The sequence below is a fragment of the Piliocolobus tephrosceles genome, chromosome 8 (genome assembly GCF_002776525.5).
Source record: "Piliocolobus tephrosceles isolate RC106 chromosome 8, ASM277652v3, whole genome shotgun sequence".
NCBI classification, from domain to species: domain Eukaryota; kingdom Metazoa; phylum Chordata; class Mammalia; order Primates; family Cercopithecidae; genus Piliocolobus; species Piliocolobus tephrosceles.
The window spans coordinates 142,940,080-142,967,599 of NC_045441.1; the positions used below are offsets into that span (position 1 = coordinate 142,940,080).

Here is a 27,520-nt window from a genome sequence, read left to right on the forward strand (position 1 = left end):
TGGATTCCTTAGGATGATTTGTACGTCCAGCAAGTTCCCAGGAAATGCTGATTCTGACAGGGATCATGCTTGGTGTATTGGGTTTCTAGGGGTGCCATTGCAAAGTACCAGAAACCGAGTGGCTCAGAACAACAGAACCTTCTTGTCTCTGAATTCTGGAGACTGAAAGTCCAAAAAGGAGGTGTGTGCAGGACCGTGACTAGGGGAGGCTCCCTCCTGGCCTCTTCATAGCTGCTGGTATTCCTAGCAGTGCGGGGCTTGGCTTGGCTTTGTAGATGCATTGCCAGGCCTCTGTCTTTACTTGGCACCTCCCTGTGTCTCTTCACACTGTATTAGTCCATTTTCACACTGCTGATAAAGACATACCTGAGACTGGGTGATTTATAAAGAGAAAGAGGTTTAATGGACTCACAGTTGCACATGGCTTGGGGAGGCCTCACAATCATGGTGGAAGGTGAAAGGCATGTCTTACATGGTGGCAGACAAGAAAGAAATGACAGCCAAGTGAAAGGGGCAACCCCTTATAAAATAATCAGATCTCATGAGACTGATTCACTACCATGAGAACTGTATGGGGGAACCTGCCACCATGATTCAATTATTTCCCACTGGGTTCCTCCCACAACACATGGGAATTATGGGAGCTACAATTCAAGATGAGATTTGGGTGGGGACACAGCGGAAACATATCAGCATAGTCTTCCCTCTATGCGTGTCTGTCACTTTGTCCAGATGTCTCTTTGTATCAGTCGTATTGGATTAGCCCCCACCATAATGACCTCGTTTTAACTTGATGACCTCTGCAGAGACCCAGTTTTCAAATAAGGTCATATTCTAAGGTACTTGGGGTTAGGACCTCACCATATGAATTTTGAGGGACACCATTCAACCCAGAACACTTGGAGAACCCCTACAAAACACCAATAGCTCAAATTCCTCTTTTTTTAATGACACATAGAAGCATAATAAGTACATTTTACAAACCTGGCCTAGTATATAACAGAACACAAACAAAATCTTACAAAAAGCTCTTTATATTATATACTCTAATATTTTTAATCCTATTCTATTTCCCTTTTTTAAAAAATGACCCGCCATTGATTCCATGACTTAAAGGCTAACAAACACCTTTCTCCAGTGCAGTGCACACAGTATATACCCACTGACTATTTATCAACTATATCAATCAATATTACTGACTAGCCTGCATGACTAGGAGATGTTATAAATATAGACCTCATTGTTTTAGAGAAAAGTTAGTGCTGCTGTTTATTTTTAATGAGATCTCTGTGAAGCCAGTGCCTTTGGTGATGCTGTTCATCCTGCTGTCAACCCATTGCTGCCTTTGCCATTTGGCCATGGAAGTGACCAACCCCTTGCCTCTAAGAGCCTTTTTCTTCTGGAGTATTGAGAGGCTCCCCTAAGGCTGTGAGTTCAGCTTCAACAGGCCTCCGGCAGCCTCTGTCACTGCTCTTGTTGGCCCCCGTGTAGCCCTTTAGCCCCCCTGAGCACAATACACCTCAAAGTGTGCCCAACATGGCAACCCTAAGCCCTCCACTCATGACTCAGCTGCTGGAGGAGCCCTGGAACTGCCCTTCGTCGCCTCCTTCCAGGCTGGAGTAGTCCTGGCAGGGACCTTGTTCTGAGCACCAAAAGCTTGTCATCAAAGTAGACTGCGTTGTCCTCCTCTTCCTATATATTTATTGTGAAATTAATGTTGTGACCTCTTCCACATCCCATCAGAAGAGGAATAAACAAAGTGAGTGAGGCAGAGACCCTGGAAGGGGGTTTTTGAGAAGCTGAACTCATGAGTGACTCTCGGTCCACTCATTCCTGGCCAATATGTGCAGTAAGACATGTCCATACATAGCTATGAGAACAAATGTAATAAGTAAGTAAGAACAGTACACAGTATTGTTGTAGAGGCAGAGAGAAGACGAAAAGAATTTCTGGTATCAGCAAATGCTTTACAGAGGAGGAGCATTCAAGCTAGATCTTAAAGGATGGGTTGATTTAGACAGACACAGAAGGAAATGGAAAGACAAGAGCTTGACCTAAAGAAGCAGAGGGGAGATTAAGAGAATTGGTGAGTGGCGCCGTTTCTAGAGGGAACAGAGGGAGCTGGGCAGTAGCTGCTAGAACGTGAAAGTAGGTGGAGATCTAATCACTGGAGGGCTGGAATGTCACAGGAGAGATCGACCGGGACGTGAGAGGCAAAGGGCACTTGCTGAAGTTGATGCGAAGGTAGAAGGCAGTGATATCTAAGAATACGTTGGGGAAATGGGCAACACGTTAGAAGGCTCCTGAGACAACAGGGGCCTGTACCGAGTTCTTTTCAGAGGGGATCAAAGGAAGGGAAAGAGAAAGATTTGGTGCCAGAGGGACCCGCCTGGTGGATGATCGACTGCGGGGACCGGAGAAAAACAATCCACAGCTTGCTCCTCCAGGAATGACGCTCGGCCAGCTCCTGCTTTCCACATAAATGGGAAGGACAGGGCAAAGATTGGAGGGACAGACCCCTCAGCCTTCCACACGTGCACGTGGGGTAGAAAGTCCATATCCAAGTGGACATGATAAGCAGGTGATGAAAAGTTAAAGATGCAAACTTTAGGCTTAAAAGTCAGCAAAGTGAAGCTGACTTGCCAAAAATAAGCTAAGCAGCTATGTGGCATCATGCAGATACACACACAAACACATTTTTTTTTTTAAAGATAGAAGGAGAAAGAGGAAGAGAGGAAAGAAGCGGAAAGAAAGATGCTGACTTGACTGGACTTTTCACTGCTAACCTTCGGTGAAGGACAGGTTTAGACACAGGCATGCTGTATGCAAGCATAGAGATATTTTTAGCGTGCCTTGTTGTAAAGGAAGTACAGGTAGATGTTCGTCTTTGTATGGTTGTAATTAAGCACCAAATGATGTCCTCCATTCCCTTAGTGACCTAGGAAGAGAACCGGCTGTGCAGCACCATCTCTTTATCTGTTTTTGGAAGTGAGCCCAATGCACTTGACCTTCAGTGCTATGAGGGACCACGAGTGACAGGTGAAATACAGCAGGGAAGCCTGCAAAGAAGCCCCAAGCTGCTGTGGGCAGGCTGTGTACAAGGTGCATGGTACAGACAGACCCACCCTGCGCTTGTGGGACAAGCCCCCTGTGCCTTTTCCCCCACCCCGGTGCCTCTTTCAGCTGCCCTCAGTCCTTCCCATAATTCATCCCATCTCCCAGCACCAGTTTTGGATTTGGAGCCAGTATATGCAGGAGAGAAAAAGAAGACAGTAAATCAAGCAAGAAAAAGGAAAATGCTGTATTCTGAAGCAGAATTAGGAACAAGTCAGCAGAAGGATCTGACAAAACAAAACACAAAGGCAGTGAAGTAGGAGGTCGGCTGCCAGGCTGGTGTGAAGCTCAGATACCTGTTTCTCAGCGGCTGCCAGTAGAAGACAGGGATATGACAAGCTTGGGAAGAAAGCAGGCACGCTCATGTGCATCCTTGAAAATTACTCAGGAGAAGGCCGGGCGTGGTGGCTCAAGCCTGTAATCCCAGCACTTTGGGAGGCCAAGACGGGCGGATCACGAGGTCAGGAGATCGAGACCATCCTGGCAAACACGGTGAAACCCCGTCTCTACTAAAAATACAAAAAACTAGCCGGGCGAGGTGGCGGGCGCCTGTAGTCCCAGTTACTCCGGAGGCTGAGGCAGGAGAATGGCGTAAACCCGGGAGGTGGAGCTTGTAGTGAGCAGAGATCTGGCCACAGCACTCCAGCCTGGGCGACAGAGAGAGACTCCGTCTCAAAAAAAAAGAAAAAAGAAAATTACTCAGGAGGAAATTCTCACAGGTTGCTTCCTGTGAATTTCCTCCTCGCGACACCATGATTTCATTTGTTTCCAGAAGATGAGCTTAAGACACATCGAAGCAGCTATTGGAATTGAAATGTCCAAGTGGAGACTGTAGGAAATATATATATTTTAATTACTCAGCTATTTCTGGATGTCACAGATGTTTCTGAAATGCATATTTGGAAACACAGTTGAAATCACAACTGAAATTTTTATTGTTCATCTCCTAAATGTAAGATGTTTATTTTATTTATTTTATTGAGATGCATCCTCAGTTTTAATCATTTTGTTATACTTAGATGTTCTCCTCTTAACAACTCATTGCATAAAGAAGGCATTCCATGTAAAGGGTACAGAGGATGTAAGAAACATTCTCTATCAGTGACCTGAACAAATAGGGATTGATCACAAAAGAAGGAACTAAAGTATAATAGAGTTGGGTGTGCTATGGAAGCAGAAGTCGATTGAGATACATACTTGAAGAAGTTACAGGTTCAAGAAGAACTCACCATTTCTACTCTCTTAAATGTAAGTTTTGTGAAAGATCAGTGACTACTATAAGTCAGTTTATTCCAGTAGAAGAGAAAGAGCTAAGATGTAAATACTGAATCCTAAGGATTTGTCCGTTACTTTTGTATTTGGAATCTGACAACTGTATGTCTTCTATGTTTTAATCCTTGTATAAATGGTTGCAGTACATTCTGTAGAGCAGTGAAGGAAAGATGTGCAGCCAAGGGAAAGATGAAGAACCTTTAGTTTATATGGAGCTATTTCCTAATATTTGTTTTATGTCATACAAACTAAACAGCTTTACTTTTTACTACATATTTCAAATTTTATCTAGTTATGTGGGGTCCATTAGAAATTTTTTCCTTTTTTTTTTTTTTGAGACAGAGTCTCACTCTGTCACCAGACTGGAGTGCAGTGGTGCTATCTCACCTCACTGCAACCTCGCCTCCCAGGTTCAAGCGATCTTCCTGCCTCAGCCTCCCGAGTAGCTGGAACTACAGGTGCCCACGACCACACCCGGCTAATTTATTTATTGATTTATCTTTTCTTTTTATTTTGAGACAGAGTCTCGCTCTGTCACCCAAGCTGGAGTGCAGTAGCGAGACCTCGGCTCACTGTAACCTCCGCCTCCCGGGTTCACGCCATTCTCCCGCCTCAGCCTCCCAAGTAGCTGGGACTACAGGCGCCCGCCACCACGTCTGGCTAATTTTTTTGTATTTTTGGTAGAGACGGGGTTTCACTGCGTTGTCCAGGCTGTTCTCAATCTCTTGACCTCGTGATCCGCCTGCCTTGGCCTCCCAAAGTGCTGGGATTATAGACGTGAGCCACCACGCCCACCTTTTTTCCTTTTAAGTCATTACAACAAGAGGTTTAACTGCATGAAAATGGTATAAAATAAATTGGCAAGGAGTGCAGAAAAGTTTGCCAAATATGGTCATAGTACAGGGTGACTGTGACCTGCTTGAGAGAAGAGGAGGGAAGACCTTGCTAGGGAGGACTGATTCATTCAGGAAGTTTTCCATCATCCTTCACCTTCCGCATCAGGACTTACAGTTCACTGGACCATCAGCCACAGGAGTGGGCCCAGACACCAGACAAGAAGTCAGAAGTTTTGGCAAGATACCGGGTCTTTGGGTGAGTGCCCAGTGAGAGGCACAAATGCAACAGGAGTCTGACACCACCAAAGGATGTGACTTCTGCAGGATGTTGGGAAGGAGACAGTGTGGATTTTGCATGTGGGAGGGACTTAAATAAGTTTTGTCACAGCCAAATGTGACATACTAAGGCCTGAACTCGTTTATTCATGGTTCAGGCAGTTGTAGCCAGCACCAAGAAGCAGTTAAACTTACAGTCCCACCGAGAGCAGATAGCGGGGAGACAGAGGTCAGCACATGCTTGCCTGGGAGCTGTGGGGTTTCTGAGCAGGAAGGAATGTTAGTAGTGGCTGGTTCCATCTGACCAATTCCTGTATTCCTGCATTCTCCTGAATGCACCAACAAATGGCTTCCATCCTTCTATTAACAGGGGCTGTCGAGCGTTTGTAGTGTTGAAGTATTTCAGACAGTTTCGTTGGTCTGACTTCTATTTCCTTCTAACGTGTACTCGTCAGCCTTATTCTTTCCATGGGAGCAAAAGAGACCAGGCCTACTGACACTTACTCGTGAAGTTCTCTTAAAACCTTAAAGACGTGTATCCCTCTCCCCTGGGTCTTCTCTTGTCTGGGCAGAATACTTCCACTTGTTCCAGGCGTCTCTCAGGTAGCTTTGTTTCCAGACTCAGCCAACATGGTCATCTTCTCTGAAGTATTTTGGCTTATTGGTCTCATCGCTAGAAAAAAGTGACACCCTCAAATGGACCTATGACTTCAAATGTTAAGGGAGAAGGTTTTAGACAAGATAGGACAACATGTCTTCCCAGAAAGACCTTATGAACTGGGTAGTTCTTGTCTCCGCCGACATTATTAGAGATGAGCTCGTTTATTTTAACGATCCAAAGAAGGATCTGGGTGGAAAATGGGGAAAGTCTGCTTCTGCCTCCCTTGCCCTGAATGCCCATCTGATAATTAGCCCTTCCACAGAGCAGGTCTCCGGGGCCTTCTTGGAAGCACGTGCAGGAACATGAGAGGGGATGGAATTAATTACTAAAACCAGCCAAGACCACGATTAAGGAAGATACCATGTAAATGTGGCAATTCGCGCAGTTATTTCTGAAAACTGAGGCATCTGTTTCCTGGTCTCACCTCTCCTCATGTCAGGTGAGAGGTGTGGCCAGGAATGGGGCCTGTAATTCAGTTTTAACTGTTAGATTGATCTTCTCGGACTCCTCAAGGTTATCAGAGCACAAAAGGAATATGTACAGGACATTACCTTCATGAAGTGTCTGTCACAGTCCACAAAACCTCGGCTTGGATTTTGAAAGCAGATTGTTTTCTGTCTCCTAGGGGACTGTCTGTTTTGTTAATTTCCAGATATGGGTATGACTGTGCCATCTAGCACCTAACAGGACTTCTTTTTTATCTGTTAATGGAACACTTTAAAATTGCGAGAAAATAAACCCTTTGAGTAAACACTTCATTTTCTCATTTTCCTCAGTTTTAGAGACAAGAAATAGAGTATTTTCCAGCTTCTTTTTGGTGCTTTTATTTTTTTCCTTCAGGTTTTAATTTACTTTTCCCTTCTCACCCCTGACATCTCATGCAGATAACTTTCCTTTTTTTTCCTTTTTTTTTTTTTTTTACCAGCCAGTCTCTAAATCTCACTTTCTTTTCTTTGTCTTCTCTGTCTCATCTGCCTTTTCTCTGTGTTAACTTTTCCAGTATTTTCAGCCTTGCTTCTCATTATACTACTATATTGTGTTTCTTTAACTGTGTATACCAGCCATGGGGTTCTTGAGTCTAGCTTGAGAAAATCTGACTCTGGGATCATCTATATCTGTTACTTTTCACTTCCTCTTTGAATGGAATTACAGGATTAAATAAGGAAAAGATTGTAGAGGGCCTCTGAAGCAATCGACTTGCAATGCATGCACCCATTCCAGAGGACTCCAGTGGTGCTTTGAGCCCCTGCTCATATGCTATCCATGCTGGGGTGCTCACCACCTCAGGGAGACCACCCATCCTCATACATGCTCTAAGTGGACTGCACTAATGCTGACCAGACACCCAGTCCAAAATCCTCGGGAACAATCTTGGTCACTGAAGGCAGCTGCAACTCTGCCATTCTTAATGGGATTCCTGTTTGCCAAGAGCCCCAAGGAGTAGAAAAGTCAGAGTTTCGTGGACTCTGCACAATGATTGTAACTAGATCATGCAATTCTCAGAATTTAAACAAGAGTGCTTTTTATTCCTTTCTTGTGGTTTGAATTTCCTCAAACCCTTACCCCTGTATTACACGAAGGAAACGGAGGCTCAGAGAAGGGAAGCAATTTGTGCAAGTTCACCCAGCAAGTGAATAACAGGCTCAGATGACCTCTGCACCTTACTCTAAAACTGCCTAATAGTAGTAGCTACAAAGCAGTAGCTGTGCCCTACTCCAGAGCTACTCCTAGCCGCCCTCTTCTCCTGGCCTCAGCCTGGTGCATTGTCAGGAAAGAAATACTTGTGGTGACGTGGAGGAGGGAGGGGAGCACCAGCAGGCTAGACAGGGGCAACTGTGGCTACTCCAGCATCCCAAACTAGGGCTGTGCTAGAGGGTAGAAAATTTAAGGGGTATGAATTTAAGGGGCATTCTCAAGTTCCAAAGCCAAGTGAAACTTTGTAATCATTTTTACACGGACAGTAAGCAATGGGAAGGGCTGATGCGAATTCCAATATTTTTCTATGGAAAAATCAGGTACATGGAAGGAAATAGAGAATTCTTTAGTAGAAAAAGAATATATTTCTCTAATGAGCTTTTTTTCATAGGTTTCATAGTGAGCTTTTTTTCATAGGTTTGCTGACTGCATAAATGTCTATGCAGCCATTAAAAAAATGAGTTCATGTCCTTTGCAGGGACATGAATGAAGCTGGAAGCCATCATTCTCAGCGAACTAACACAAGAACAGAAAACCAAACACCACATGTTCTCACTCATAAGTGGGAGTTGAACAATGAGAACACATGGACACAGGGAGGGGAACATCACACACCAGGGCCTGTCAGGGGGTGGGAGGCAAGGGGAGGGAGAGCATTAGGACAAATCCCTAATGCATTCAGGGCTGAAAATCTAGATGACAGGCTGATAGGTGCAGCAAACCAGCATGGCACATGTGTACCTATGTAACAAACTTGCACGTTCTGCACATGTGTCCCAGAACGTAAAGTCAAATTTAAAAATAAAATAATAAAAAATTTCACCTAAAAAAAAGAATGCATTTTGTTTTCAAAATACTGACTTTAAAGTTTGGCATAAAAACATCCATGTAGAAAAGCCCAGCCCAAGCTAAAAATATGAGTTTAGAACTCAGAAGATACATGAAGCATAAAGACATAAATTCAGTAGGAAGCTGTGTCAGAAAGCAGAAATGATGGGGACCTGCCAGACCAAGGCTTAGACCCGTGAGGAAGGAGCACCTGGGATGGCAGGTTGGTGCCTGCCTTCCATTTGGGTCTGCAGCAGCAGGAGAGAAAGGTGAAGAGCCTGGATGGAGGAGCAGGAGAGGAAGGAGAGCAGGTCCTGGAATCAGGAAAGGAGAACAACTCCTGATGCCTTCATCACGTGCTGCAGGCTGGAAATCAGAAAGATGCCGTGTGTTTAGTAGATAAGGACTCGCTGGGAGAACTCGGTTTGAGGATGCTGGGAGTGTATAGCAGTGGGTTAAAAGTGAATAGAAAATGAGCCAGTGAAGCAGCATAGACATTGCTTGTGAAGGACCATGATAGTTACAAGAAGGAGGCTGGGTGCAGTGGCTCACGCCTGTAATCCAAGCATTTGGGAGGCCGAGGTGGGTGGATCACCTGAGGTCAGGAGTTCGAGACGAGCCTGACCAACATGGTGAAATCCCGTCTCTAGTAAAAATACAAAAAATAATGAAGCGGGCATGGTGGTGCACACCTATAGTTCCAGCTACTTGGGAGGCTGAGGCAGGAAAATTGCTTGAGCATGGGAGGCAGCGGTTGCAGTGAACCAAGATTGCACCACTGCACTCCAGTCTGGGTGACAGAACAAGACTCCGTCTCAAGAAAAAAAGAAAAAAAAGGAAGGAGCAGTTCCAGGGGAATATGGCCAGAGGTTTCTTGTTTGTTTTGTTTTGTTTGTTTGTTTGTTTTTCAAGGAGGGCGATTTGAGTTATATTCTACAGACTTAGAAGAAGTAATAGGGGAGAATGAGTGGTTAGAAATGTAAGGCAAAGTGGAGAAGTTGTTAAAGTTCAACAAGAAGTAGGAGAGTATGAGCTTAGTCTTGGAAAGGAAGATGGCAGCGTTCAAAACTTCAGCCGGATTCAATTTAAAGTTTAATGAAGCGGTGAACAATTTGCAAATCGGGCAGCCTCCTGAGCCACAGTAGGCTCTGAGACTCCAGTGCAACCCCATAGTGGTATTAGATTTATGGATAGAAAAAGGAAAGTGATATACAGAAAGCAGAAGTGAGGGACAGAAACAGCTGGGTTGGTTACAGCTCAATGTTCACCTTATCTGAACATGCTTCAAACAATTGGCTATGTTTGATTAACCAAAACTTGGTGATTGGCACAAGAGTAGGCTATGATCTGTTTACACTCCACTGGTTATAATTCACGATGTGCAGAGAAACCTTTAGGCTGAACTTAAAGCATGTAAGGAGGCAGCTTTATGCTAAACGTGACTCAACAGTGGCTTCTTTGTAGGAGAGGAAGCATGGAGGAGAGGCCTGACTTAGGGCACTTGACCTAGGGAGAAAGAGTAGAAGATGGATTTGAGAAAGACTTAGAAAGTTACTGATTAGAAATTGGGCACCATTTGATTGAACTGGAGTAGGGGAAGCAAGGGGTCAAAGAATAGAGGCAAGGAAAACTAAATTTTCAACTCAGGTTACTGAGTGCATGATGGAACTACCAACTGAGATAGGGATTATCCAAGGGGAGCAAGGTTTGGGGGCTACTGAAGAGTTCATTCTGGAGCAGATTGAGGTTTTGGTGCCTGTGAGACATAGCATGCAGTCATCTGATATACTGGTCTGTAGCTGGACCTGTGGGAGTTACTCATATTTAGTAATTTTGATTATGGTTTAAAACCTCAAGAATGGAAGATTTCCTAGGGGAGGAGGATGTAAAGGGAGTAGATGGGTGACCAAAGACAAAACTCAGTGTGCGTTATGGTACCGAGATAGAAAAGACCTTAGAAATCTAAAGTATGGGTCCATCGGAGAGAAGGAGGGGAGAGGTAGAAATTTCCTGAGTAGAGGGAAATTTTAGAGAGATAAGAAGCAGACCAAATATGAGCCACAGTAGGCTCATATTTGTGACAAGCCCTCAGCTGCTTTTTAAAAACTTTTTGAATGCCAATGTCAACTATTTTGTGTGTGATGTATTAGAAAAATAATTTGCTGAAACTGTTTTTCCATCTTGTGGATAGTGTTTTGGGAAATAAGTTCTCATATATTCATTTTCCAGGAGAAATATTAATGTCATGGTATAGGATGAGACTAAAGTAACTCATATTCATGAACTTCTAAACAATGGGACTCTTAGAAAAATAACTGAAAGCAGCCTTACTAATTTCCAATCTTTGTATTTTTTATGATCAGAAATAGTCTATTTTATTTGTTATTTTATTTGTTGGTTTGTTTGTTTGTTTATTTGAGATGAAGTCTCGCTCTGTAGCCCGGGCTGGAGTGCAATGACATGATCTCAGTTCACTGCAACCTCTGCCTCTTGGGTTCAAGCGATTCTTCCATCTCAGCCTCCCTAGTAGCTGTGATTACAGGCACCTGCCATCCTGCCTGGCTAATTTTTTATTTTTGTAGAGATGGAGTTTCATGTTGGCTAGACTGGTCTTGAACTCCTGACCTCAGGTGATCTGCCTGCCTCAGCCTCCCAAAGTGCTGGGATTACAGGCATGAGCCACCACTCCTGTCCTACCCAGAGTCTATTATTTTAAAGAAAGAAACATAAATACAACATTAACCACAGAAAAAGCAAAAGACTTTATCTCTCTCTAAGGAACACATTCTTTCAGTGAGATGCAGCTTTCTTAGTGCCTTTCTAGATAAGACAAGACATTGTACAAATGAAAACTCTTCAATTCGCACCCTTTAAACAGTTGTTTCCTTTGTGCCTGCAGTTCTTTTGGCTTGAGGAAGATTTTGTGGAAGACGATGATACTTCACTGCTTCCTCTTGGAGCAGGAGAAAATTGTTTCTTTTCTTCCCACTTCCCCATTTTTCAAGGGTGGTGCTCGAGTCACACTTGCACTTCTATGCTGAAGCCTTCTATTTGCATCAACAGTGTGTTCTGGAATCCCACTTTCACATTCCCACACTTGGCAGACCCAGCTTCTCAGTTTTCTCTGTCTCTGCTTCTTGACTTTATTCATTTTTGTTTCAGCCTTTCTTATTGGCAATTCTGTTTTCCAGATACTCTATTCTAGCCTCCATGCATACATTTTGGTTTTGGTTTGGTTTGATTTGGGGGTTTCTTGCCTAACAGTACAGACAAACAATTAAAAACAGTTCTCTCTTCCTCTGCCTCCTCCTCCTCATCTTCCTCCTCCTCTTCCCCCTCCCTCTCTTCCCCCTCCTCCTCCTCCTCCTCTTCCTCCTCCTCTTCTCCTTTTCCATCCTCTCTTTCTCCTTCTTCTCCTTCTTCTTGTTCCTTCTCCTTCTTTCTTCTTGCCATGGCCTTGATAGGGTTATTTTAATTGCTCTCCCCCTTTCTCATGGGCACCACTTAAAGGATACTCACAGAGCTAAGCTGCAGGGGTGTGTAGTGGTATATTTAAAGATGAACGTAAAGACGTAACTCTAGGTGTTTGTTTTGGGGATGGCATAACCAGGGAATGAATTTAAATCACTGTTTCTAGATGGATTAAAGCAATGGGTCTTCAACCAAGAAAGATGGCAGGTATTTTTACTTTGCATATTTATTCTATTTGTTGCTATCCTGAAATTTTCAGCTGACAACAGCCAACGTGGACTTCTGACTTGAGAATTACAAGATAGAAGCTTGGTTCAGGCAATTTCCAAGGGACTGTTTAGAGAGAGACAGACCTCAGGTCAAATCCCACTTGACTTTAACTTAAATTCCTTAAGATTTTATTTTCCTACCTGTACAAATAGGATAATAAGATCTATCTCATAAAGACGAAATGAGTTCTTGCATGGTAAAGAGCTGTCAGCGTACCTAATATGTGGTACGTGCTCCATAAATGCCCCGCACCCCCACAACCCACTTCAGCTCACCACTGTCACCATCTCTGGGACTTTGGACTCTTGACTGCAGTAACATCAAAGGCTTTTCCTCTGAGTGCTTTGGTCTGTGAGTAGTCCTCTCCCAGCCCCTCACCACCTCTGTCCTGATACTATTGTAACAAGGAATTTACCTGTTTGCTTTAGAAGTTGCTAGAAGTTTACAAAGAAGAAACCCAGTAGCTCAGAAGAAATGTATCTAAATCTGATTTTAAAAGTATCTGTTTTATCTGGATTTAAACTAGCTATATTACTTACCTGTTGCTATATAAGAAATTACCCCAAACTCAGTGACTTAAGACAGCCAACACTTATCATCTGACAGTCACTGTGGGTCAGGGACTCGAGACCATCTTAGCTGTGTGGCTCTGGCTCCGCGTCCCTCATGAGGCCGGCATCAAGGCATTAGCCAAGGCTGCAGTCATCCTAAGACTTGACCGGAGATGAGGAACCTATTTCCACGTCCACTTACATGGCTGCTGGCAAGAGGCAGTCTAACCGAGATGAGCCTCAGACTCTCCACAGGGCTGCTTGAGTGTCCTCACAACATGGCAGCCATCTTCCTCAGAGCAAGTGGTATGAAAGACAGCAAGAAGGAAGCCATGATACCTCTTATAACCTGGCTGCAGAAGCTTAACACCATCACTGTTACTGTATTCTGTTCACTAAGTCAGCCAACACTAAAGGGTACAGAATTAGGTTCCATCTCTTCTCTTCTCTCTCCTCCTCTCCTCTTCCCCCTTTCTCTTTCCTTTATCTTCCTCTTCTCTTGCTGTGCCTCAGTTTCTTATCTGACCAAAGGTAACTTCTGCCCCCTAGGGATGCTATGAAAACAAAGTGAGATCAATCATATGAAAAGGCAGTTTTGGAAAGAGAGTTCAGAAATTCTATATAACATACCATATACCATAATCATGGAAACCTGAGATCAGCTCTGTCTAGCTACCTGCTCTTGCATTTGAGGAACCTGTTCCAGCTCATGCAGGCATGGCTTAGTCACAGCGCAGCGTGGGTTCCTTTAATGGGACCTCTCTGAGCAGTGACCTGCTCAGGACACAGGAGCCAGCACCAGGCCCTTTCTTCCTTCTCCTGGACAAGCAGCACCACTCATCCTCGCAGAAATAGCAAAAGAAGTTAAGTTCCTGTGTTGCTTGCTAGATTGCTATGGCAGCTCCATAAAGCTCTCCTACACAGTCCTGTCTCTTAGTGGCTGTTTCTTCATGACTAAAGTAGCACTTCCCCATCTGCCGCCCTCAAAGCTAGGGGCCCTGGGCCCCATATTTCTGGTTTAGGAGTCTCAGGATCTCTGAAAGCACCAGATTGTTGGGATTTAAGTGCTGTTGTTTATTTTTATATCTGGGTCCTGTTTCTCCAAATAACTCCAAGACCATTGTGATTTTCCAGAAGTTAATTCAGTGATCCAGGCTAGGTAGGGAATGGTGGTATTAGCAAATCCTACCTGTTTTCTTTGCAGGCTCATTTCCATCATTGGTGCCCCAAATGCATTTCGCTGTTCAAAGTACTCTACCTTGGATATGTCTGCCTTTGCCTCCACGTCCCTCACCTATTATCTTTAGAAAGGTGGTTTTAAACGTTGGCCACTGAACATTTAGCCACATAGGGCACCAGCTCTCAAAGGTTTCACAGGTAAAGGAGAAGGTTGGGGGAAATGAAATATGGTTCAACGCAGCAGAGTAACCCACATATTCCGTATGTTCAACAAGGTCTCTACTCAGGAGGCTGGTGATGAAGGTTGCTAACATTTCTCAAACTGCCAACTTCTCCCTTCTTTTGGGCAACCCTCGAATTCTACTCATGGTTATCTATGGATTGTGGAGTCATTTCCTGGCTCAGGAGGTTAGGAAAGACATGAGAGATTTGAGGGTCACAGGAGTTTGGAAGCACTGTTTTTCTGGTTTTCTGTTACCTCCATTTTAAAGCCGTGATACTTCCAACTGTCCTTTTCCAGTAAGCCTTGTTGACTACTCTCTGGAAACTAAAAGATGCATATCCAATTGTACAGAGGGTCAAAAGTGTGCCCAATTAAGCCTGCCTTGACTTCAATAGTGCAACTCACTGAAGACACACAGTGGAATTTCTGGTAGACCCGTTGCCATAACCCACAGGGAACTCTAGCTGTACATGGGTTTTACTGACCTGTTGGGTCTAGCTGACTGTGCCTGACGGTCTCCAATGACCAAGGTGTCCTCATTAGTTCTGTACTATATTTAGTTAAGCCTGAAATCTGTGCCCCTAATTTAATCACACACCAGGTAGCCATGGAGATGACATCAAGCCTCTGGCTGCCCTATAAACCATTGCAAATGCGGAAAATAAACAAGATATGCAAATTGACTTCCTATGTAAATAAAAGACTTTGCCTCCAGGTGTTGGGATTAGCTGCTTTTGGTTCACTGATGTTTGTTCGGATTCACAGTGATTGAAAAATATCATCGTCACAGCCTTTGTCTCAATGCCTGCTTTTTTTCCTTTTTCTGTTGCAGATATATCAACACTCCTATACTGGATATTATGTCCTGAGCAAAATTCCTCATGGGTAAGAGTGTTCTTTCCTTTCTTTTAATTAGAAATCTGCAGGGCAAAGTGAAGGGTAGAACATGGACTAACTGCTCAACCCTTAGGGCAGGAAATGGCATTCCAGTTCTCATAGCCAAGGGTGCTGGTATTGCGCACCACCGGGACTCTCCCTAGATAATGACACTAAGGATGTCAGGGGGTCACTTGAGTCCACTCACTTCCCCATTTGTGAAGCCCCCTTCCTGGAGCAACTCTGCCCTCTTCCTGTGCTGGCTCCTGCGGTTGACCCTGGAGGTTCTGCAGAGCAGGATATTCCCCTCTGCTTTGTAATCACCTGCAGCCTCCTCTCAGGCATGGTGGGGTGGCCCTCAGCCTCCCACGAGTGTTCCTGGTTATACCCACGCTGGTACAACAGAATCCCCCCTCAGCCCACCACGTGTCATCAGAAACAAATCTGGAACATATTTATGGGATTAAGGTAAACTACTCTGGTCAGAAATCCAGCAGTGCATTGGGAATGGGGTGCGCAAGTCCATCTCAGCAAGTGGGATTAGCGCTGTTCTACCCATCACTCCAAGGCAGTTTCAGGGGCGTGTGTGTTCTTATTTTATGGCGTTTTCTGAGCTTGGCTGTGCTCCCAGGAGCCGGGTTTCAGTGCCTGCTTTTGACGGGGTCGCCCGGCTCCATGCTGTTTCATGATCTCAGATTGCACTTCTAACCTCGATTGGTCTCTCAATAATGTATTGTCCGGAGCAGGAGCGAGTTTAGTTTTCAGTGCTGGGCAGACATACCCCACGTCACCCTCTGATGCCTGATCAGCCTCACCTTTGGAACCCAGAGCAGGAAAGGCACTGGTTAGAGTTTGGTGAAACCACATGTTGAGTCAAACACAGATGAAAAACAGTTGCAGAACTAGGAAAGTCTGTCAAGGAGGCCTTTTTGTTGTTTTCATCTTTATTCTTTCTTTGTCTCCTCTTCCCTCATCCTCCCCTCCCCTATACTTACTCCCTTCTCCTGGCCTTCCTCTTCCCCACCTCAAGTTTCTCTTTCCTGTCTTCTGTGGTTTCTATTGTTGTGCTTTGCAAAGGTGAAGTGCTCAGGAAAGGTTGATGAAGAAACTGAATTGTGCTGCAGGCAGTGTCCCGTAGGCTCCTATGAATAGGTAGGTTTAGCCATCCTCATTTCCCAAGCAAATTTTAACAGCAGGAGTGTCTAAAAAGCATTGTTCCATAAGCAAGCATTAATCACAGCATGAGTGTTTACAGCTGCTGCTGTCTGTTTACGACACAGCTTAGAATAGAGGCATGTCCTTGGAAAACAAACACGAATAAACTAATTTAATGTGGGCTTTAGACAAAGGGAAGACACATGTGGATCTTCAGCAAAATGTGACCGATAGTTTCTGCTAGATTGTTAGAAAAATGAAGCCCAAAGAAAGCAAAGATGGCCCATGTTGCAAAAATAAAGTATCCATACAAATTTTTCATTAAAAGTATGTTTTAAATAGAAACCCAAATATTCTTCAGTAAAGAGGAATTATCCTCTTCTTTCACAAACTGACATACATCTTCAGAGGTCATGGCAGGCAGGACTATAATTATGCCTTGAGATTTATCTGCCCCTTCTGGGAACAATAGAATTTGTTATAGATGATAGATATTTCATTCCATCTTATATCAATTTGTAAAACTCGAAACTCTAAAAGTGGTTGATGCCTAACGTATTGTGTTAATATTTTACTGCATCAGTCAGAATTTGGAAGAAACAGATTCTAGGAACTTGGCACAGGAGTTTGCCAAACAAGCTGGCAAAGCTCAGGCCAAGGCTCGGCTTCTGCACTTAGATACCTGGAGCCTGGTGATGATCCCACTTGTCGATGACCTTAACATGGAGGGAGCTGCTTCTGGTGTCTTTAATAGAATCAGAGCAAGAATAATCCCCCCTCGTTTATTGGTTGGCTTTCATATACCTTTATCCCTGTTCAACAACCTGCGAGAAAAGCATTCTTATTTCCATTTTAAGTGAGAGCTCCAAGAGGTCATCACCTGCCGCTCGTGTGCTAGCTAGTGTATGCTGCAGCTGGAGTCTCAGCATGAGTCAGGTTGACTCGAAATCCCGTGCTAGTAAAAAAAACTCATGGCTCACTCCTATAATCCCAGCACTTTGGGAGGCCGAGGAGAGCAGATCACTTGAGGTCAGGAGTTTGAAACCAGTCTGGCCAACATGGTGAAACCCCATCTCTACTAAAACTACAAAAATTAGCCAGGCACCTCTAGTCGCAGCTACTTAGGAGGCTGAGGCAGGAGAGTTGCTTAAACCCGGGAGGCTAGAGGTTGCAGTGAGCCAAGACTGCACCACTGCACTCCAGCTTGGGTGACAGAGCAAGACTCTGTCTAAAAAACAAAAAAGCAAAAACAAGCAAACAAAAAAAATCCTTGAGATTAATTCAAATTTCACAATGCAGAGAACAAATGTGATAACTATAAAGATGAGATTCGTGGTGACATATGAGTTTCTCTTCTGAGGGTTCTTACAGGATTGAAAGATGTAGCAAGTGCGTTTATTGGAAAACAACCTCTGGGGGTACCAACATCAGGGTCCCACCCTGTCACCATGTCACTGAACACAGCTCCCCTGAAGCGGGTCCCACCCTGTCACCATGTCACTGAACACAGCTCCCCTGAAGCGGCGTTGCTCAACCTCCTCAGTTCTTCCTCTTTGTCATAAGACCATTTATGAGAAATTAGCCAATTAATTCATGGCAAATATTGTCAGAGTCTGATTTGTCTTAATGAGACAGTGAACCTCTGAGCGGTATCTCCTTGGGCCTGGAGCTTCGTGACCCCTCGGTCGTCACTGTCACCGGTGTGCGTGCTCCACCAGGTGGCAGGAGAAGAACACGGCCCGGAGCTCTAAGTCTGAGGATCTAGGTGGGTTTTGGATAGGGAGGAAAGCACAACTGTCTTTTAAAAATAAAAATGTCCCTACTAAAATATTTAAATGTACTTTATTCATATACAAGAAAACTAAGAGATTTTCTTGATTTTGAAAACACACATCTGTACCTTTTTTACTAATTCTCATCTTTCCTTTCCTCACTCCTCCCTCTAAATTAAAGCCAGAGGCTGTACAATCTTCGGGATGGTTTTGTCATTTATAACTTGATTTTTTTTTTCTTAGCTTCAGGCTTTCCAACCAGCCAGAGGAAAAGGTCTAATTAACGTTCTCATGCCCTCTGATTTCTGGTGTCCTTCCATTTTGCAAATGGCAGAAGAGTTTCAGGAGGGACTACCTTTCCATCCCCCTTTCAGTCCCCTGTCCCCGCTGTTAGCTTCCCTCCTTCGATGGCTGTGACCTCTATAGCTGGGGCCAGGTAGAGTTCTTTCTGCATGGAAGGCAGGAGTTGCGATGAGACTCCCAAGACAGCTGAATTTTTATATAATTAAAAATCCATTACCTAAGGGTAGGTTTGTTTGACTTTGACATACCAAGCTTCCAAAAATTTTATTCTTAAATTGTATCCCAAAACGGCATATGACTTTTACACAAATCTGTATTTTAGCAGAACCAAAGCTAGTTATTTTTAACATAAAGTGTTTCACTAAAAGTTTTTATATCAGAATTTTAATAAAATAAAGCCATCTTCCATGGTGGAGTCAGGGGTCTGTTAGGTGTTTCCAGTAAATATTTTTGTAGACTTGGCTACTGCATGACGTTTTCCTGGCATGACTTTTTTTTCTAGAATTAGTTTTGCCTTTATGTTTTCTTAGGGTCTAAAGCCAAAGGCAAAATTATCTATATTTATGCCTGTTATCTATCTACTTAGCTCTATACACACACATATACATAATACACACTTTTAATAGTAGTAATACTATACTTCTACAATGTAGTCTCATATCCATTAGGATTGTTCTGAGAGACATATGAACTCTTTTCTATAACCAAAATCAATTTGAAGAAAAATTGCTCATATTGCTTTATTGTGTAATGTTGGCATTTGGGGGTCTGGCAAACTCAGGGCCATAATAGAATAGAAACTACTGGGTGTTCAAAGGCATTTTTTTACATGACTGGCCATCTTCTGTGGATATTGTTGCTCTAACTTTGCTTACCTACTGGTAATTTTCAGGCACCAAACAAAATTGTGAAAAAATTGTATACCTTTAGAATTGTAGTTGACTTTTTAAAGCCACATTCTGTATCTGTGGAAATAGGAAATTGAGACATCGCTTCCTTCTACCTGGAATTGCTCTCTAAGTTTATAGACTGTGATCCAGAGGAGTGTTCTGTTTATTTAGGAAGTAGATATCTAGGTGGAGAAAGTACAGTGCCCAGTGCCAGCCTAATAGCATCATGCCAGGCAATGACTTAGGCCCTGCAGCCACATAGACCTGAACTTGAGCCCATCCTGCTGTTGACTTCTGGCTGTGTGACCTCGAGAGCTGTCCTACTTCCATAGGTCTTAGGATCCACATATAAAGATCATAATTATAGTGCCCACTTTGGCCTGGTGTGGTGGCTCACACCTGTAATCCCAGCACTTTGGGAGGCCAAGGCAGGTGGATCACCTGAGGTCAGGAGTTCGAGACCAGGCTGGCCTGTTGCAAAACCCGTTTCTACTAAAAATACAAACTTAGCTGGGCATGGTGGCAGGCACCTATAATCCTAGCTACTCAGGAGGCTGAGGCAGGAGAATCACTTGAACCCAGGAGGCGGAGGTTGCAGTGAGCCAAGATTGTACCATTGCACTCCATCCTGGGAGATAGAGCAAGACTCCATCTCAAAAACCAAACCAAAACAAAACAAAATAGTGCCCACCTCATAGGCTTGTTAGAAGAATTAAATGAAATGACTGGGTGTGGTAGCTCATACCTGTAATCCCAGCACTTTGGGAGGCCAAGCTGGATGGATCACTTGAAGTCAGGAGTTCGAGACTAGCCTGGCCAACATGGTGAAACCCCCGTCTCTACTAAAAATACAAAAATTACCTGAGCATGGTGAGGCTGAGGCACAAGAATCACTTAAACCTGGGAGGCGGAGGTTGCAGTGAGCTGAGATTGTGCCACTGCACTCCAGCTTGGGTGGCAGAGCGAGACCCCATCTCAAAAAAAGAATTAAGTGGAATGATACATGCAAAACACCCAGCAAAGAATTTTGCATCTAGTGAGTTATTAGTTAATACTGTAGTATGTACCCAATATATATTTGTAGTCTTATAATTAAATATTCTCAGACTTTAGTTTCTAGCCATCTTGAAAATCTTTTCTGTTACAAATCAAGGAATAATATAACCCTAAAATCAAACAATTCTCTTTAATAATTTTTCTAAGCTGAGGCTTGTTTCATGACACTCAGGTAATTATAATGTCTTTGTAATTTTAATTTCCCTCTTAAAAGAGGTATCTATGGCCTCGACTGTCTACAATTCTCAATACTCAATAAATTTTTTTAATCTTATCTCATTCTGACCTTCTGCAATTAACTTTTCAGCATTCTTGTTTTGCCTCCAATGGAAGCAGAAAAGATACTGTGTGAGCAAATACTTACTGAAATACTATCTGGATCAATGAAAGCATGGTTGCTATCCTTAAGAAATTAAAATCTTGTTGCAAAGGAAAGATACAGACTTATATAATAAAATGTTATAAAGTCCTTTAGTCCTTTAAATGAGTAATTTCTTTTCTTTCTTTCTTTCTTTTTTTCTTTTTTTTTTTTTTTTTGAGACAGAATCTAGCTCTGTTGCCTAGGCTAAAGTGCAGTGACGGGATCTCAGCTCACTGCAACCTCCACCCACCAGGTTCAAGCAATTCTCCTACCTCAGCCTCCTAAGTAGCTGGGACTACAGGCGTGTGCCACCACTCCTGATTAATTTTTTGTATTTTCAGTAGAGACGGGGTTTCACTGTGTTAGTCAGGATGATCTCGATCTCCTGACCTCGTGATCCACCCACCTCAGCCTCCCAAAGTGCTGGGATTACAGGCGTGAAGTGAGGATTTTTAACAGTGCACACCAAAGAAGGAGGAGAGGGTTGAAGGCGTCACCGTCATAAACAATCTCAAGAAGGAAGGTTGACTTGAACTGAGCCTCATAGTTGAGTTTTTGTTTGTTTGTTTGTTTACTTTTTAACAGATGAAGACAGGAGGGAGATACTCCAGGCAGGGTAAAACATGAAACGAACTTGACCTTTACATGAGCCAACACTTCCTAGAATTAATGAGGTGCCCGACCAGGCTGCTGCTGGAGTGTTCACATGGGACTCAGCATGGGCAGGCATAGGGTTAGGTAGGTTTTAGGAGGTATCTAGAGTGCAGACAACTGAAACACTCCGTGTTTAAAACCCAGTGGTATTGGTCTTTACAATAAGAACATAGCAGCCTTTCTGAGCAGAAGAGGAATGTGATGAAAACAGTAGGCTCGAATTAGTTTTGTGCTTATGTATAGCACACACTGAAGAAAAAGGAAGATCAGAATTCTGGATTCAATCAGCAGCCAGGTTGGAACGGTGTAGAAACCTGGCTATACAATGTAGAAACCACACTAATGGTGATTATGAGTAGCTGGCGTTCTTTTGGAAAATGAAGACAGATGTCAAGTGTTTATATTCCATGTCCCTCTAATTAAATCTGTGGCAGCCTAGGCTCCTTGTGAGTTGAGCCTGGTGCCATCCTGAGAGGTCTCTCTACCATGAGCAGTCTGTAGGTAGCAAGTTCAGGAGAGCAGCCGTGAGAATTCTCAGCACCCGTGTTGGTTAGCGTATTCCTTTCCAGCCCTTTCTTTCTGTGTGCGAGTCTCCAGAGCCCAGCTGCTGCACACACGGAGACAGGCTTTGGCTCTGCAGAGCAAGTTACCTTCACAGCTGCCAGAAGTTGCAGGACTAGGATTGTGTATGTAAACTGGGGAAGCACCAGTGTGAAGCAGAAATGCAGGAGAGATCTTAAAATGGCTTTTTTTTCTTTTTTAAGATACAGAGTCTTGCTCTGTTACCAGGTTGGAGTGCAGTGGCGCAATCTCGGCTCACTGCAACCTCCACCTCCTGAGTTCAAGCAATTCTCCTACCACAGCCTCCTGAGTAGCTGTGACTACAGGCGCGCACCGTCATGCCTGGCTAATTTCTTTTGCATTTTAGTAGATACGAGGTTTCACTGTGTTGCCCAGGGTAGTCTTGAACTCCTGAGCTCAGGCAATCCACCCGCCTTGACCTCCCAATAAAATGACATTTTATATGTCTCTACCATGGTACTGAAGAGGGGAGAATTCCACTGTTACTTGGTTTTATGGATTTTCAGAACTGTGAACAACTCATACATCTGCCTATAAGACTTGGTCTCAGCCATTTCTTCCTCCCTTTCTCCCTTCCCCTCCTGTCCTCCTTCCATCCCTCCTTCCTGCTGAAATCCAGACTTCTAGTAATCATCACCAAAAAATATGGACTTTAGAGTCAAGGAAATCTGGGCGTAAATCCCCAGTCTTCCTGTCTACCTCTGTAGTCATGGAAAAGTTACTTTGCTCCTCTGGGCACAGTTACTCCATCCATATATTAATTGCCTAATGCATGGGGTTTACGGTGGAGTTTCTGTGAAACACTGTATGATGAGGTGGTGTCTCTAAGGGCCTGCTTTGGTTCATGGAAAATACTGAGGGCTCTATTCATGGTGGACACCAAGACCTTCCATAATATGGCCAAATTTAATTAGCCACCCTTCGTCAAATTTCCCTAAATTTGGGACAGAAAATAAATCTCATTCTCACTGGTCAGAGTTGGTTAACTCTGACCAACTGACAGTGTCTTCCTGGAGCTCTAAATTTAAAAACAGACTAAAACCATGCCCAGGCTCTTTAGGAAAGAAAGCCATAATCAGTGAGTTTGCCTCTGAGGTTTATATTCTCCCATCCGGCCTTGTAAGAATGAACCGCATCACGCAGTGCGTCCAGCCATTGCTCCCACACACGGAATGTGTTTCTGGTTGTCCACACCTCTACTGACTTCATTGTCCTCCCCACCACACGTGCCCCTTCCCACACACGCGCACTACAGAAATGTCCTGGTCATTGTGCCTCTCGTACTCAATTCCTTCTGATCCTTCAAGCCACAGCTCCAAAACCTCCTCCTCTAAAAAAACTCTGAATGCCCGGAGTCAGAACTGCTTCTCATTTCACACTAGAATTTATTGTTGTGTTAAATGGCTACTGCCATTGTTGTAGATAGAATTTTTCTAAAGAGGATGTTTAGGAATGCTTTCGATATCTGTGTATTACTTGACTTCTTTCTCTCCGTCGTTCTAAGATGTCAGAGAGAGGGGTGGGGTGGGAAGGGTGTGGACTCTGCCTGTAATACCAGTGGCTGTTGCGCAGGGTGACACTGTGACTTTGAATGGCAAAAGTGGAGAAAGAGGCAGCACCAACAGGTCATATGCTCTTTCCAGGTGCAGGTGTCAGATAACAAGCCGAAGGTCATCAGTGGCTGGAATATCATCAGCCACCTGCAAAGGGAGTCATTGCAACTGCTCTTTTCAGTGGAATCATTTACCTCCCTCAGGGACTTTCTTAGCAAGTCTAAAAGATTTTCAGACAAACAAGTCTCTTTGAAAATGAGGTGAAAATGCACAGGAGTCATCATTTGGTCAGGCTCCTTGTTCATCTTAAACTCTACACCCATGTCCTTGGTTTGTGATACGGGGGGACCCCATACTTGTTGGTCGATCATTGGAGGAAATGAATTAAGGAACTAAGCCATATTGAGGAGCAAGAATGTGTATGCTGGGGCCCCACCCCAAATGGGTTAAACTAGAACCTCTGAGGAGGGAACCTCAGGATGGCTTTGAAGGCTCCTTGGGTGATTTTGGTGTCCAGCTGGGGTCATCTGGCCTGCTCACCCCTTTACTTGCTGCCCTTGATAAGTGACACCCAGGATTGTCATGGGAGCTGAGAAATAACACTTCTGTCTCTGAATATGCCAGTAAAGTTTCCCCTCAGGCATTAATCTCCTTGTCCACTCAAGAAACTTGGAGAAATAAGGGTCGATCTCAGATTAACTGTTTAATTGGGGATATACTTAATGATATTCAGTAGAGGGGTTAGAGTATCAAAGTCTGCAGCATGGAGGAGATGAGGCAGAGCCGGCTCTTCCAGGATCTGTCCACATCAAGGGGCACCGGATGTTGTTATTCTGTTCCTGAGCCTGGCCAACCTCATGTTTGCCCTGGGCTCCCTCTAGTGAGGTCCGATCTTACATCCTCCTTAACCATGGATGTTTGCCCTGGGGGGAGTCTGTGCTTCAGACAGACAGGCCAGATGTTACAAGTCACTGCATCTAAAATGGAAGGTGTTTTGTTTATTTATTTAGTTTTAAATTTTGGCTGTTGATCACTTTCTTGTGCTGAAGAATTGGCACGCGTGTTGAACCAGCCATTAATCTCCTGGGAGAGAGCTGCTGACATCCTGGAGGGTGGCACTCTTCCTGTTTACAGGCGTTAAAGAGAAAGACCCGTGAGTGTCTCCCTGGGTGGCCAAGCCTGGTTCATGTGTGTGCTGTGCTGTGTGTTCCTTCTCCCCACACAATCACCGAGCCCGGCCAGGTGCAGCGGCTCACGCCTGTAATCCCAGCACTTTGGGAGGCCGAGGCGGGCAGATCACTGAGGGCAGGAGTTCAAGACCAGCCTGACCAACATGGTGAAACCCCATCTCTACTAAAAATTAAAAAAAAAAAAAAAAATTATCCGGGCGTGGTGGTGAGTGCCTATAATCCCAGCTACTTGGGAGGTAGAGGCAGGAGAATTGCTTGAACCCTTGAACCTGCGAGGCAGAGGTTGCAATGTGCCAAGATCGTGCCATTGCGCGCTAGTCCGGGCAACAAGAGCAAAACCGTCTGAAAAAATAAATAAAAAAAAAATAAATCACTGAGTCCCTCGCAAATGCCAGGCCTGATGCGAAGCGTGGGGGTGGATAGGGAAAGGCTCCGCCTGCCCCTTGCTGTCTAGTTTATTTTGTTTTGTTTCTACATCTCCTCTTCTCTCCCCTGTGCTCCTGCAGAGGGTTGAACACAAATTCCCCCACCGTGTCTGCGCTGGGGACACCGGCCTACGTCAAACATCTAGGGCAGCCTCAGCCAGGAAAGGGCATCCCTCAAAGAGAGGGAGCCGGTCACTCTGTCTGGATGGTGGTGGGAAGAGCACACACCAACACCAACTGTGCGCATATGATGACAAGTTTATTGGGGTACAATTTACTTCTAATAAAAATCACGCTTTTGGCCGGGCGTGGTGGCTCACACCTGTAATCCCAGCACTTTTAGAAGCTAAGGCGGGCGGATCACAAGGTCAAGAGATCAAGACCATCCTGGCCCACGTGGCAAAACCCCATCTCTTCTAGAAATACAAAAATTAGCTGGGCGTGGTGGGACACACCTGTAGTCCCAGCCATTTGGGAGGCTGAGGCAGGAGGATCGTTTGAACCCAGGAGGCGGAGGTTGCAGTGAGCCAAGATCACACCACTGCACTCCAGCCTGGCAGCAGAGGGAGACTCCATCTCAAAAAAAAAGAAAAGAAAAGAAAAGAAAAAGAAAAAAGAAAACAAATTACACTTTCTAAAGGTATCATTTAGTAACTTTGGACAAATAGGTGCAATGACATAAATGTCCCACAAGCAAGACTCAGGGCAGTCCCACCTGCCCAGAGCATCCTCCGTACCCTCCACACAGGTGAGCGCTGCCGTGCCATCTGTCCCACACTTTTGCCTTTCCTGGAATGTCATGTTGAGGGGGTTGTAGAGTGTGTTACCTTCTGCAGCTGGCCTCCTTAGCATAATTGCTTTTGAGATTCACCCGTGTTGCGGCAGGTGTCTGCATTCATTTGTTTTTCCTTGCTGAGGAGCGGTCTGTTGCATGGATATCATAATGTGTTTCTTCATTCAACATTTCACTGATACTTGAGTGTTTCCAGTTCAGGGCTAGTATGAATAAAAGTGCTGTGCACATTTGCACACAGATGTTCATCCAATGTGTTTTCCTTTCTCTTGGGTGAATACCTAGAAGTAGACTTCCCAGATCATAAGTAAATGCACCTTTAATTAGATTCAAAACTGCCCAACTGTCTTCCAAAGTGGCTGCACCATTAAGAACTCTGCCTTTTTCTTAACTCACTACCCCAGGACTGACTTTTCTGACCCTCTGCCCTCTACCCGGTCACTGTGCATGGCAGGTGGAATCCACCATGCCCGGGGGTGGCTCCACCTGCCGCTGTGGGGAGGAGCATCGGTGCTCACTGCACATAGATCTGCACCCTCCATGCCAGGCTGCACCTGCCTTTCTCTACCTGGCACCTGGGGCCTCTGGGTGATGGTGTCCGACCTGCAGGAGCAGCAGCCTGACTGTGCCGTCTCTCATCCCTCCAAATGATCTCTCTGTGGCACTTTCTAAACGACACATCAGCAGTGAAGACAAATAGGGAATAAGAGGCAGGAGATGAGACAGACACTCCCTGCTGGAGCGGATTCCACATGGCCCTGGGCACTCACCTCAGGAGTGGTTGAGAAGGCCCAGTTCCTGCTTGCTCCATGAAGTCCTCACTCCTTGGCCAGATTTTGGAGAGAAGGAGTTTTTTTCAATAACTGCCCCTCTTGGTAGTCTTCCTAAGGAAGAACAAAAGAAATAAAACAGATTCAAAACTGTTGGCCTGCGCAGCGATTCATGCCTATAATCCCAGCATTTGGAGAGGTCAAGGTGGGAGGATCTCTTAAGCCCAGGGGTTCGAGACCAGCCTGGGCAACATAGCAAGACCCCCATCTCTACAAAAATACAAATTAAAAAATTAGTCAGAAATGGTGGCACGTGCCTGTGATCCCAGCAACTTGGGATGCTGAAGTGGGAGAATCATGTGAGCCCACCAGGAGGTCAAAGTTGCAGTGAGCTCTGAGTGTGCCATTGCACTCCAGCCTGGGCAACGAAGGAAGGAAGGAAGGAAGGAAGGAGGGAGGGAGGGAGGGAGGGAGGGAAGGAAGGGAGGGAGGAAAAAGAAAAGAAAAAAAAGAAAAAGAAAAACCACAAAAAACTGTGCATATCCCAGTAGCTTGCTTCTGGGGTGGGTCTGCCTGTTGCCTAAAGGCTTAAAAAAAGAGCACAGAGCCATCTGCACTTGGACATCCTGGTGACGTGGCCTAACTTCTGACATTTGGGTCCTACAAAAGAAGATAAGCCGTGGTGTGTCCTTACTGAGAAGGCCTGAATTCCAAAGTGAGGGCTGGCAAACCCAACAGCACAGCACTCAGAGGAGAAGACACAG

At 44.6% G+C, this 27,520-nt stretch overlaps 1 protein-coding gene across 9 annotated transcripts in view; it reads left to right on the forward strand.

The window, feature by feature from the left end:
* Positions 1-27,520, forward strand: part of DPP6 (dipeptidyl peptidase like 6) — a 1,140,747-nt gene that overhangs the window by 876,307 nt on the left and 236,920 nt on the right. For 8 of the 9 annotated variants that reach the window (XR_003306682.2, XM_026447005.2, XM_026447006.2 and 5 more), the window contains one exon: positions 15,209-15,261. The exons of the other annotated variant lie outside the window; for it this stretch is intronic. Coding sequence is in view for 7 of the 8 variants with exons in the window: in XM_026447005.2 (XP_026302790.1) it covers positions 15,209-15,261 (53 nt within the window). In the remaining variant the exon portion in view is untranslated. The remainder of the gene's footprint in view (positions 1-15,208; positions 15,262-27,520) is intronic. 9 annotated transcript variants of the gene reach the window in all.